This window comes from Acomys russatus, chromosome 5, assembly GCF_903995435.1.
Source record: "Acomys russatus chromosome 5, mAcoRus1.1, whole genome shotgun sequence".
NCBI classification, from domain to species: domain Eukaryota; kingdom Metazoa; phylum Chordata; class Mammalia; order Rodentia; family Muridae; genus Acomys; species Acomys russatus.
Genome location: NC_067141.1, coordinates 65,792,650 through 65,806,026, shown reverse-complemented (window position 1 = coordinate 65,806,026; position 13,377 = coordinate 65,792,650). Strand labels below are relative to the sequence as shown.

At 46.2% G+C, this 13,377-nt stretch overlaps 1 protein-coding gene across 3 annotated transcripts in view; it reads right to left on the bottom strand.

Moving 5' to 3' along the window:
• Cnnm2 (cyclin and CBS domain divalent metal cation transport mediator 2) overlaps positions 1 to 13,377 on the bottom strand; it is a 130,817-nt gene that overhangs the window by 24,526 nt on the left and 92,914 nt on the right. For 2 of the 3 annotated variants that reach the window (XM_051146720.1, XM_051146721.1), the window contains exons 2-3: positions 5,490 to 5,633; positions 1,749 to 1,886 (exon numbers count right to left, since the gene is read on the bottom strand). In XM_051146720.1, coding sequence (XP_051002677.1) covers positions 1,749 to 1,886; positions 5,490 to 5,633 — 282 coding nt within the window. Of the gene's footprint in view, positions 1 to 1,501; positions 1,567 to 1,748; positions 1,887 to 5,489; positions 5,634 to 13,377 lie in introns of all 3 variants that reach the window. The other variant, XR_007830668.1, reaches the window with a different exon arrangement.

The window sequence follows — 13,377 nt, the reverse complement described above, 5'->3', positions numbered from 1 at the left end:
AGTGCCCTATATTTCTGATTGACAGAAAGGATGACCAATCAGCAGCAGAGCCCTCCGTGAGGGCCAGGACACTCCTCAACTCAAGCCACAACAGTCCGCCTATCAGCACCAGCCAATGGAGGAAGCCTCGGTTGGGGATGCATCGAGGGTGGGTTAGTACTGGCAATAAACTCGGGCTCCACCCCTTGCTCTCCCACTCCACTCTCCTGAGGAATTCCAGGGACCACAGAGGGAGAGATCCAGAATAAAAGCAAGGCCGTGCACACTTCAGCATGCACTCCGACTTGCCAACCAAAAAGGAAACGGTGGTTGGCACTGACAGAGACAGTCACTTCATTTAAAATAACAGAACAACCAAAGCTGCTGACTCCTGGCGGCTATAGTAAATGCGGACCTCAGGGTCTCTCAGAGGCAGAGTTTTAGGTGTGGTTCTTCCACAGTGAGCAACAACAGTACCAGAATAGGAAGATAATAATAGCAAAATATTTTTAACTTATTTTTAATTAGATGCTATATACAAAAGCTACAAATTCTGTATTCACTTCTGTGACTTTTTCATAGTAAGACAGTACATTTCAGGAAATTTGGAAAATACAGAAGAAAGAAAGAAAATAAAAATCAACTGTAAGCTGACTGCTTAGATGGCCATTCAGAGCAATTTGGTGAGTATTTCTTTCCAGTGCTTTGCCTAGGCATGTGTGCCTGTGTAGTTGTGTATATGTGTACATACAGAACCACAGGTGTGGCCTTGGCATACACATACTCTGATATCCGGGGCGGGGCTGTGTGTCCTACTAAACAGGAAGTCATGGACACTTTCCCATGTCATTAATGTGAACAATGAGCACATCCACATATCTCACAGTAGGTGACATCCTGCCACGCGACGCTGCTGGCCTTTCAGGGCACTTGTATAAACACGTTGCATCTGGTTAAAAACTTACTGGCCCGTCTTGGAAACAGATGTCTTCTACAAGCCTCTGGGAGGTTCCAGATTTTACCCACACTTCCCCTGGCCAACAGAGCTCACCCTTCACTTTAGAGGGCCATTTGGGGATGTGAGAGGGTCAGTCAGTCTCTGAGGTCTTTCAACCTTGACCACTTGGAAGCAGTCAGTGCTGGCCAGGCTGGTGGCTTTAATCATGTGAGCGGTTGCCTCTGGATGGGGCCCCAGTTAACAAGCTGACTTGAAGATGCCACCAAGAAATCCAGGCCAAACTCGGTAAATCTTTCATTTCATCAAAACCATGAAAGATAAGGATTTAATTCTGGATGTCTGTTTGTCTTCTTTGTGAGTCTTAGCAACTGCGTTACCACTGGTGTCCAACTGTTCTTCCAAGGCAAGCTGAAGAGAGAATTACTCAACTGTCCAATCAAACGAGGTGGCGCCTGGTTTGCACTGTCAGCCTACTCCGCCAGCTGGTTTGCCCGTGGGGCTTAGCGGGAAGTAAGATGGCCTGGACTACTGTACACATGCAGCGTGGCTAACATTCGTCCTTACCTTTCAGACCAATTTTAAGTTACTGGTCCACCCCTGGCAAATGTCTCAGAGGGTTCATGCCGACACTGAACACAGGAGAGGAGAGAATTTAAAGAGAACAAAACAAAACAGAACAAAAACAAAAACAAAACACAAAGTGGCATTACTTGTCACCCCATTTCCCAGCCTCCACCCCCAGCCCCCCAGGTCAGCGTGGTGAGGAAGGCTCCAGGGCCTGCAGATCTCATACTGTGATAAGCACACTTGCCTGTTGCTAGGAAACGGTGCATGGCCAGGAGAAGCTGCGGTGATATTTTAACCTTCATCTCGCTGTCCGTCTGCTTAAAAGCAGAGAAATCTTGCTTTCTCTCACGGTGGGCCACTTTCTTTTTTGTTCTGTTATCGGCTAGGATGGGAATAAGGAAAGAGAAAACAAAATCAGGAGGACTCTTTATTGATGAACGAGACAAACACATTGTTTTGAAAGAAGCTAGGATCCCTCCAGGCACCAGTGGACATCATGGACATCTCACAGAACGGACACAGGCACTCCTGGGTCTGCACTTGCCGTGGAACGCTCCTATGGGATGTGACAGGACAAACCGCACAAGGAGCACTCAGAACCACACGGCAGCAGACTGGCCCTGGCAAGCACGACCAAAGGGAAGAACTGCCACAGGCTACATCTGAGGGGACTTGTCCCCGCCTTGTCCCAGCCTCTCAGCCTCAGGTGAAAGAGAACAAACACACAAACAAGACTCCTCAAAAAGCAGCAGCCTCACTGTTGGGATGCCCTGTCCATCCTCTGCTTCATTCCTGCCCCAGACTATGAGATGCCCAAGGTCAGGCAAACATGGGTGATCTGGGAGGAATGAGCCAGCCTCCTCTGGAAAAGGCCAGAGAGGAAATACCCAGGCTCCGGCTTTTGTTGCCGGCTCCAAGCTGCTTCTCAGCAAAAGCAGAGAATGCGTAAACAAATGAGCACAGCAACACTTTATGGGAAGTTCATCTTTTTGTTTAATTTCTACATGTCACAAAGTAATTACTCTTCTGTTGATAGTTTTCTCAGTTGTTAAAAATCATGAAAAGCCATTCTTGCCTGGTGGGCCATATGAAATCGGGTGGCGGGCACTCTTGGGCACTGATTTGCCAACCCCTGATCTAGAAGGAATCTCCTACAAAGCCATTTTTCAGAATAAAGTGCTGATAAAGTAAAATCCAACTTGACAAGACCAGGTTGTGTATAATGGCATATACCTGTAATTCCAGCACTTAGCAGGCTAAGGAAGGAGAATTATGTGGTCCAAGCCAGCCTAGGCTACAGCAGGAAACTGTTTCAACACCCCGCTCTCCGCAAAAGAAAGCAGAAAAACAAAGGCGAAGGCCCAGTTGCTTTCTCTGCCCCCAGGAGCCTGCATTGCCATCGCTTGTCCAGGGTAAACGCCAATGACTAGAGGAGGCTACACTTTCATCTCAAAGTATTCTAAAAACCAGAAAGAATACATTAAAACGAAACTTAGGAATAGTTCTCTAAAAGCAACAGCTGACCTCTCACCTAGACTGAGAATAAGGCTGAAGCCACAAGTTCAGCATTTCATACCAAGAGGTCACATCAGACAACACTTATCCAAGAAATGAGTCAATTCACTGAGAGGTTGACTTGGTAACATTTCTATTAAGAAAAAAGTATCTAAGAATTCATAAACATTTATATTGTCTTCCCAGGGGGCAAGGATTAGCCCTGGGCAAACAGATATTATATACAGACATATACTCAGTGGGAACATAAAGGGGCCTCTGACACGGCTGGTTCAGTGTGTGAAGTACTTGCCCCTAAAGCTCAGCAGCCTGAGTTGGATTCTTGGAGCCCACAGAAAGACTGCACACATGGCTCACATACACCGTACAGAATCATGAAAGGATGAGAAGAACATAAAAAACAAAGCAAAACAGTATTCTCTACCAGGAAGTCTCCAACTGCCTTCTAAATGCCAAAGTATAAAACAGACAAGAATGCTATACAGATAAAAGGAAAACAAGAACTAACTTTGAAAAATGCCCTTAACAATTTAAAAGCGTTTCTTTCATTAGGTGCTACAAACTCTTAGAGATGTTAAAATATGTAATATTCCTTTGCAAAAAGACTAAACAAAAATGAGGTTTTTTTGAGCAAGGCATTCCTAGAACACTGAGGATCCTAGGACAGCTCAAGTTCTACAAGCTGTTTCAAAGCTGAGAGGATCAACAGAATCCAGGTGGCCATGTCCCTTCCCTGCCCCAGAAATCTTGGGCTCTCCTTGGCATAATTAACTTTTCAAAGAGCCTCATATGGGGCTGGAGAGATGGCAGCTCTGGTTGCCCTTCCATAGGTCCCAGGTTCAATTCTCAGCTCCTACGTGGCAGCTCACAGCCATCTGTAACTCCAGTCCCAGAGGATCTAATGCCCTCTTCTGGCCTTCTTGGATACTGCATGCATGTGGTGCAGACACACATGCAGGCAAAATAAACACATTTTAAAAAGAAAGAGCCTATGGCTGTCTGCCTCCCAAACACCCCCCCTCCCCAGTGAGGAATCAGGCATAAGCACCGTGATGGACAGCCAGCTCAGGGTCCATGACTTAATGACTTAATGAATGACTTAATGAATCCTCCATTTACTTGCCACCACACAAATGGGAATCTTGTATTTACCTATAGGTTCTCAACTTTTACAATTCTATTAACTTCGTGATCTTAAAAAAAAAAAAAAAAAAAGAGCATCATATGATAAAAGTGGGGCTGAGGGTGAGGGCTGAAGTTCCCCTGTCAGTGAGCCAGTTGTGCACTCCCATGAGACCAGCTGCAGGGCCAACACTCAGGGTCCAGTTCCCCATGCCTGACCTACACATGTGCCACTCCAATCAGCCTTTCAATGGCAGGGGCTGAAGGAGACACAAGAACTGTATTCTCTGTGTGTATGAGGGAAAGGAGTGTCCTACTGAGCCTAGAGCTCTCCAATTGGCTTGAGGAGTCGCACAACACTACGTGCCTGCCTCCCAGCACTGAAGTCACTCACTGGCACACAGCACCATCCGCAGCTTTTTCTGTTCTAGGAATCAACTTACCACTGGGGCCATCTTCCTAGCTCTAATTCTCTTACTGCATGCACTACTGAGTCCCACTTCTGTGTTACACCCCGAGTTACTGTCCCAGTCAGCTCTCCTTACTCAGCGACTCTGCCCCTGACCCATAGACTCTGGAGCAAGGAAATGTAGGCAGCTTTCATCCATCAATCTAAGGAAACATGTTCTTTTGTTAAATATGTGAATTATAAACTTGAGAAACAAAATTATTTGAAAACACGTTGCCTAGCTGTGTAACATAAAGCAATGTAGAAGGATGTAAAATCTGTCTGAAAACTGAGAGCAGAGTTTCCTGTGTTGGGTGCAGATTCATGGCCAGGAGAAGCTGAATATTGAAGAAAAGCTGCCTACTGAAGAGAAGCTGCCTACTGAAGAGAAGCTGCCTATAGAAGAGAAGCTGCCTACTGAAGAGAAGCTGCCTACTGAAGAGAAACTGCCTATAGAAGAGAAGCTGCCTACTGAAGAGAAGCTGCCTATAGAAGAGAAGCTGCCTACTGAAGAGAGGCTGCCTACTGAAGAGAAGCTGCCTATAGAAGAGAAGCTGCCTATAGAAGAGAAGCTGCCTACTGAAGAGAAGCTGCCTACTGAAGAGAAGCTGCCTACTGAAGAGAAGCTGCCTACTGAAGAGAAACTGCCTATAGAAGAGAAGCTGCCTACTGAAGAGAAGCTGCCTACTGAAGAGAAGCTGCCTACTGAAGAGAAGGCTGCCACTCAATCTGCCCCTTCTTCCACTTTAGTAAAGGCCCTAGGCGACACTGAGAGGCAGCAGAAAGCCTGTACACACAACACATTATAATAGAAAGGCTCAACACTGGGGCGAAGTGTTTAAGGGGCAGGGCAGCAGCAGCAAAGGTCTGGGGAAAGCACACAGAGACACTGCTACTTACTGTACAGGTCTGTCTCATCCAAAATTTCAGATTTGATGATTTCTTCGATCACATCTTCCAAGGTAACGATTCCCAAAACTTCATAAAATGGGTCCCCTTCACCTTCGTTGTTCACTCGCTGCACAATGGCCAGGTGAGATTTACCTTTAAAGACAGAAGACAACACTGAAGAGGTCATTTTCTGGTTTCTTTAGCAGGCCCCTTATCGACACAGCAGCACACTTTTGTTTTCTTTCTGTGTGGGAAGTAAATGCGGGTCCTGTTTGTCCTATCACTGTGCTATACCACCAACACGTGTGTGTGTGTGTGTGTGTGTGTGTGTGTGTGTGTGTGTGTGTGTGTGTGTGTGGTGTACACCAGGATCAAACACTGGTTGTCTTCTTCCATCACTCGAACACTGAGACAGGATCTCTAGCTGAAACCAGATCCCACTGATTCACCAGGTTGGTTGGCCAGTGAGGGCCCTGGAGCCTCCCTCCTGTTTCTACCTTCCCAGTGCACACACTGCTCTACCTGGCATTCTTTCTCTCTTTTGTTTGCATGTATACATATGTATGAATTGTGCATATATACCTGTTTGCATGTATGTGTGTGCAGACCTGAAGCTGACATCTGGTAGCCTCGAGATTACTCTTCTCTTCACTGAGGCAAGGTCTCACATTAAAGCCAGAGCTCACAGGACCCGGCTAGTCTGCCCAGCCAGCTCATCCTAAGGCTCCTGCCTCCTGCCTCCTGCCTCCAGCGGCCACCACGCCTGCCCAGCTTTTAAACACCAGTCTTCACAATTGTGAGGTGAGCACTTTATGTACTGAGCCATCTCCCTAGGCCTCGTGCCTCCTTGCTTTTTCACCTGGGCGCTGGAGATTCAAGTCTGTGGAAAGAAGCACTGTGCAGATGGACCTATCCTCTACAGTGCCCAGGTAGCATTTTGGGGGTGGGGGGAGGCAGTGGCAATATGTGATAGCAAGTTATTAAAATCTATTTTCCAGCATTTTTAATGGTGTTGCCAATTCCACAACCAAATGGACAAGGCTTCCCAAGTCATTAAAGGGGGGGTGCCGAGGACTGCCACTGTCGTAGGCTGCCCGGTACCTACTAGCTCTCTGCTTCCTAAAGGATGTGGCCTTGAGCATCATCAGCTCTTCCTCTGTGACACATAAGCAGTTCTCGTGGAAGGAGAGAACTCCATGCATCTCCAGGGAGGTCCAGGACCCTTCCTCATATGGTCAACAGCACCATTTCTCCCAATATTAAATGTTACTGGCCTTCTCCACTACACTGATCCTGGACCATAGTGCAAAGAGCCCTCCCTTGCCCCAGAAAGTCACCAGGGAAACAAGAGTAGTCATCAGTACCCACACCATACAGCCACACTAGGAGGCGAGAGCTTGTGTCTCTAAGAACATCCTCACAACAGCAGTACAAAGTAGATCATTTCTGAGTGGGCATCTTTGGACATTCTACTTGACAGCTGAGACATGCCAAAACACAATTTATTGTAAGTAATGATAGTTGTGTTGAGAGAAAGGCACATATGCGGCTTGGTTGTGAGTTGCCTTCAGTACACTTTACATCTTGTGGTGCTAGGGAAGGGACCCAGGACCGCATACACACCCGGCGAAGGCTTTACCACTAGCATGTATCCACTCAGGTCAACTTGATTCCATTACATATCACTTTTAGCTGCTTAGAATGACTACATGAAGAACCATGTTTAGACACGGGTATCTGGTAGATATTTTTAAAGAAATGAACAGGGTGAACTTATTTTGCCAAGAAAAACCATGGGCGGAATTCAATGTTAATGATTAAAACACCATAATTTCAGTATAAGATTCTAATTCTAAGAAACTCATATCCATCGCCATGACTTTGGCACCTTCTTAGTAAAAGGTTATTGTGCACATGTGAGTATGTGTATTTAGGCGTGCACATGCCTATGCTAGCCAAGTGTGTCTTCTTCACTGATATTCACCTTACTGTTTGAGACAAGGCATATCACCAAATCTAAGTATCATCAACTGGCTGGACTGTGGCCTGTCAGCCCCTAGAGCCGCCTGGCTCTGCCTCTCAAGGCTGGCACAATAGGCATGTACCAACACGCCCAGCTGTTCACATAGGTGCTGGAGATCTGAACTCAGGCCTTCATAGTTTCACAGCAAGCACACCAACTACCAAGCCATATCCCAGCCCCTCAGTAAATACAATAGTAATGTATGTAGCCTTTACAATGTTGAATAACCTGGTGCAGCAACTTTTAAAAGAGCTACAAAATTGGGTGAGGCAATTCTTTTTAGATTCACTTTATCTTATGTGATAGATGTGTTGCCTGCATGTGTGTCTTTGTACCACAGTGTGCCTGGTGTGCCCGTGGAGGTCAGAAGAGGATGCTGCATCCCCTGGAACTGGAGTTGTAAGCCACCAGGTGGAAGAGCTGCCCCAGGGTTCTTCACTGCTAAGCTGTTTCTCCAGCCCTACTAATTTCTCAACTGACTATAGAAATAATGTGGGGAAAAAAACCCATGCATAGATAAATAATCTTGAGTACTAGATGGAACAATGGACCTTTTGGAAAGTTTTTTGTTTTAAATTATGTGTTCATGAGTGTATTTTTATGTGGGTCTGTGCATGTGAGTGCAGGTGCCAGTGAAAGCCAGAAGAGGGCATCAGAACCCCTAGAGCTAGAGCTACAGGCAGTCTGTGCAGCCCAACAAGGGTGCTGGGAGCAAGTGGCCTCCAGAAGAGCATCATGTGCTCTTAACTATTGAGCCATCGTGTTTCCCGCCTACAGTAGACTCTTCAAAAGAAACACTAACAGATGAGGAAGGCCTAAGGCAAGTGGAATGCCATGAGTTCTGGGCCAGCCTGAGCTACAGAGACTGCTCCAAAAAGGAAAAGAAAACCACCCAAGGGCCAGCAAGATAGCTCAGCGCCTACAGAGAGTTGTCATGTTACAGATCTCAGAACCCTGGAGCCAATGGTAGAAAGGGTGTGGTAGGATATTTGATCCCACTGTGAACCTGATATTATGACCTATAAAAACCTGTTTCTTGTTTGGTGTGGCTCAGCCCTAGTACACACCTTTAATCCAAGAGCTCTCTGTACACAGGATTTAATAAAGTTAGCCCTAGGTCAAGAGGCAGAGCGAGTAAGCAGACGACAGGGACTAAACACAAAAGAGGGACTTGGAGTTGAAGAATCTTAAAGACAGTGTGCAGAAGAAGACAGATCTTTTTGGTTTTTAGCTTTTGGCATTTTCCTGGGCCGTCAGGTGGGCTCCAAGCTTTTGACTTTTTCCTCTGGGACATGAGCTGAGGAGGAAGGTCAGCTGGGCACTTTCTCTGCCCCTCTGAGCTAGCAGGCTTTCACCTCAGCATCTGGCTCTTCAGTCTTCATTGGTAAAAATCAAGTAATTTGGGATTGTCTTTCTTTATAACAAAAGAGTGCTGGCTCCAAAAAGTTGTTCTCTGACCTCCACATGTACCTTTGCATAGTCACACCTATACTTTCTCCCTACACACACACACACACACACACACACACACACACACACACAAACAACAAAAATAAAACAAACCAAAATCAGAAAAAGAAAGCAATTTTAGACTTAGAGAAAAGTCACAAATCCCCTACAGACTCTTCCCCAGGTTCCCCACTGTCACACCTTGCACCATCATGACATAACTGTTAAACTAAGACACTGCCGTCCATATACTACGTTTCAGCTCCAGATACTTTGTTTGGACTTCACTGATTTTTTTCCTGCTTCATTGTCCAGTCTAAGCACCCACTGGCCAGCTGCCTTGTCTCCCAGTCTCTTGTGCCCTCCGGCAGCTGCTCAGTCTGTGTTTCATGACTCTGATCATACTAATGTGCACTGCTCAGGTCCCCCTTCAGGCACCAACCCTACTGCACCTCCCGAGAAAGAAGAGGAGCAAGTCAGCTCTGCATAGGTTATACTCCGCAAAAGTCTTCTGCAAAGACTTCAGGCAAAAGGATGTTGACAGTTCAAAGTACCCAACACTCACTGGCAGTGTAGACAACCTATAAGAAACTTCGACTGGACAGGGTGTCGTGGCGCATGCCTTGGGAGGCTGAGGCTGGCGGATCTCTGTGGTTTGAGGCCAGCTGGTCTACAGAGTGAGTTCTAGGACAGCCAAGGCTATAGAAAGAGACTCTGTCTCAAAAGAAAAGAAACAGCCTCTATCTGGCTGGGGAAGTGACTAAGCCAATGGAGTGCCTGCCACACAGCGTGAGGACTAGAATGTGGCTCCCCAGAAGCCACGTCAGAGCCAAACACGGTGGCGCTTGTCCACAATGCAGAGAGCAGAGCCCTGAAGCTCATTAGCCAACGTGTCTGGCTGAACTGATGGGCTTCAGATTCAGCGAGAGACTGTCTCAAAAAATAAAAATGAGAGCACAGCATGGTATGCACGCCTTTAATCCCAGAACTTGGGAGGCAGAGGCAGGTGGATCTCTGTGAGTTCAAGGCCAGCCTGGTCTACAAAGCGAGTCTAGGTCAGCCAAGGTTACACAGAGAAACCCTGTCTTGAAAAAACCAAAAATAATAAATAAATAAAATGTAGCTAGGTGCAGTGGCACATGCCTGTAATCCCAGCACTGAGGGAGGCAGAAGCAGGCAGATCTCTGGGAGATCAAGGCCAGCCTGGTCTACAAAGTGAGGCCAGCCAAGGATACACAGAGAAACTTTCTCAAAAAACAAAGAAAAGACTCAATATCTACCTCTGGTCTCCCCACAAACAAATGCAAACACACTAACAAGCATATACAACATATACATACCCTACACACAACTGAAGAAAGTTTTGGCATAATATCAAATGTTGTGACAACATACACCTCCTTTTCCCAAATACCTATTATTAAGATTCAGACCCAGGGCAAGTGGCTGAGACGTCTATTTTGCAAACCAAAGCGGAGCTGGCCTCCAGGTTCTCCCAGCACCCCACAGTCCCTACTTGTTACAGGGCATGGCTGGCACACCCTGCCCTCTACCTTGAGCTTTTCAGCCCAGGGGCTGGGCTTTCTCTACCCCAGAGGTTCTTCACTATATAATCCAGCCATTTTAGTTAGCGCTCGCTCTTGCGCTCGCGCTCTCTCTCTCTCTCTCTCTCTCTCTCTCTCTCTCTCTCTCTCTCTCTCTCTCTCTCTCTCTCTCTCTCCATGCTTTCTCTATGCCACAGGCCCTGTACTATCTGTTCTATCTCCCTGTCTGCATAGCGACTTCCCTGGCCTCGTACCTTGGGCCCAGTGAACCTGTTCAAGAGCTGCCCCCAATAAACTTGCCTTTATACTTTAATTTGGCTTGAATTGGCTCATTTCCCTGGTGGAGAATAGCTACCGCCTATCTATGAGGCCAGACTTTCTCCATTTACTCAGCAGATATAGCACTGCAGAGTGAAGGCAGGCGCGTGAGAGTCCAGCTGCCTCACATTCAGCTGATAATACAGACCCCAAACCGTATAAGCACTGACACTACTCCTAGTTTTCTGTTTTGGAAAACAGCTATATTTAATAAAAATGTTACTTATGTTAACACACAATAGATTCATTATTGGCCTTTAAAATGGTTTGATAGGTAAATATGTTTTAAATTTCAAGGTTTTAAATTCACATACAGCAAACATCAAGACTTATAATCCATATAAACACAAGTTTAAGGGTATTTAAAAACTATTCATTGCCATGTGTGTGAAAGAAGACAGTTTTTGTGGAGTCTCAAGTCAATGTTTTTCTGTCTTCAGGTGGTTTCCGGAACCAGCCTCAGGTTAGCCGGCTTTCCAGCAAGTGCCTTTGTGCTGAGTCATCTCTCTGGCCCCATCAATAATGTTTATGAGTCTAAAGGGTCTGTTCAACTCAACAAATTAAAATAGATCACATGACAACACTTTGCATTGCTGCTTTGGAGGATGGGTGAGGGCCAAGGAAGAACTTGGGCTCCCAAGTTCAAGAGTCTTGGATTTGAACTCCAACAACTGGCTGACCCCCACCAGGCCCGATAACCGAGGAGCCATAGGAGCATTTCTGATGCCAGTCTCCTTATCTTGAATACCAGGCTGTAACTGCTCCTGCACAGGGTTGGTAGGAAGGCAGACACCAACAGAGGCGGTGCCCACCATCTGATGGGTAACTCATTGTTATGGGACCACATTGCCAAAGTCTAATGCACCATCAACTTACTACCACCTTAACTGGAAGAAAAAAAGAGAATCTACATCAAACATATACAGTCATTAAGAGAGGTGTTTCAATTTCAGAATAGTCTTTTAAAACACAGAAGACATCTCTCAAACATAATACCGGTTTTCTCAAAGCATCTAAAACATAGCTATAAAGGAAGTGAACATAAATATGATATGGAAACCTCAAAATCAGTTTCTATCTGTGTAAGTTGAAAAAAGTGACAGGGCATATGAGTGGGAGTGCTTTAAATATAAGGCCAGGTAACCATTTGAACTGGGCAAGTTCACCTGAACTCAACCAGCCTGCCAAACTCCATATATTCTCTGGAAACCAGCTGGCTCCTACCCTGGCTCTACGGGACAGCTGGTCCCACTGCACCCACTAGGTGCAGATCTACACTTCTACCCTGTTGCCACTGAGGTGACGGTGTTTCCAAGTCTAGAAATTTGGGCTGTTCGACTTAGGCTTTCTAAGTTTTCATCTCTAGCAACCTCACATTCAAAGAACAAAACTACTTTGAGCAAAAGAGACTGGGGGGAAACTATGAGCCACAGATAGCAAGGCTGCAGGAAGCCCAGCAGCTCGGGTCTAGTCAACTGGCCAGCAGGTTTCTCACATCTGCCTTCCCAGGGACCCAACATAAGCAGTTAAAAATTCTTGGTGAATGCTGTCTGTCGAAAGTTAAATTCTTTTGCTATTCCCAGCTTGTGATCATTTAAAAGGAATTTTCCAAAGCAAGGTCTAATATTAGACTCCAAATGAAGTTTCCATTCCACCGAGGCGCTACTCTCACAAAGTAACTACTGCATAATCAGACTGTCTTGGAGCGACTCGTTTGCATGCATATGGACATACTTGAAATACCAGCTCCAAGCACGGCCGATCTGGGAAGGCCTTAGCCCAGGAGAAGCCATTTTTGTGAATTAGGCTACTTGGACTGAAAATGCAGTTTTTCTCCCAGCCCCCTGCAGCCCTTCTCACCCTCACTCTGCTCTGCACTGCCCCACAGCCACACGCTCTCAGCTCTGGAATTTCTGGTGAGAAGTCCTATTTCCTGAACCCACTTCCTGGTGTGCCCCTCAAAATGGAAAGGGAGTGCCTTTGGAGACCTCATTTCAGGCACCTGGGCCACTGATCGTTCACTGTAGAAACCTGAGTCTTTTTAGGCCTCACCTGGAGATAAGAGAAAACTGTAAACAACTCTCTAAGAAAGAAAACTGTAAAAGTGAACTTCCTCTTTTGATTTGAGAGAGGGTCTCCTGTAGTTTAGACTGGCTTCAACTCACAGCAATCCTCCTGCCTCAGCCAGAACAGGAACATTCTCAGCTGGAGGACTGGAGGAGTTGAGGTGGGATGAGAAGCAGAAAAGCAACTTGGAGACACATAAAGAGCCAATGAACTGGTATACGGTACAGCACTTGGGAGGCAGGGGGGAGAGCATCAGGAACCGAGGTCACCCTTAGTTAGCTATGTATCAAGTTCCTGACCAGCCTGAACCACATGAGACCATGTCTTAAAAAAACTAATACCCCAAACACAAGAAAGAGATTAAAAATGCATAGATGCTCACTTCTGCAGGACAACAATACAGAGCTGGTGAGTAAGCACAATGTAGGAAGGCACCCGTCACCAAGCCTGACACATGCGCACATGTCCCCTCCACAATAAGCAAACACTAAATAAA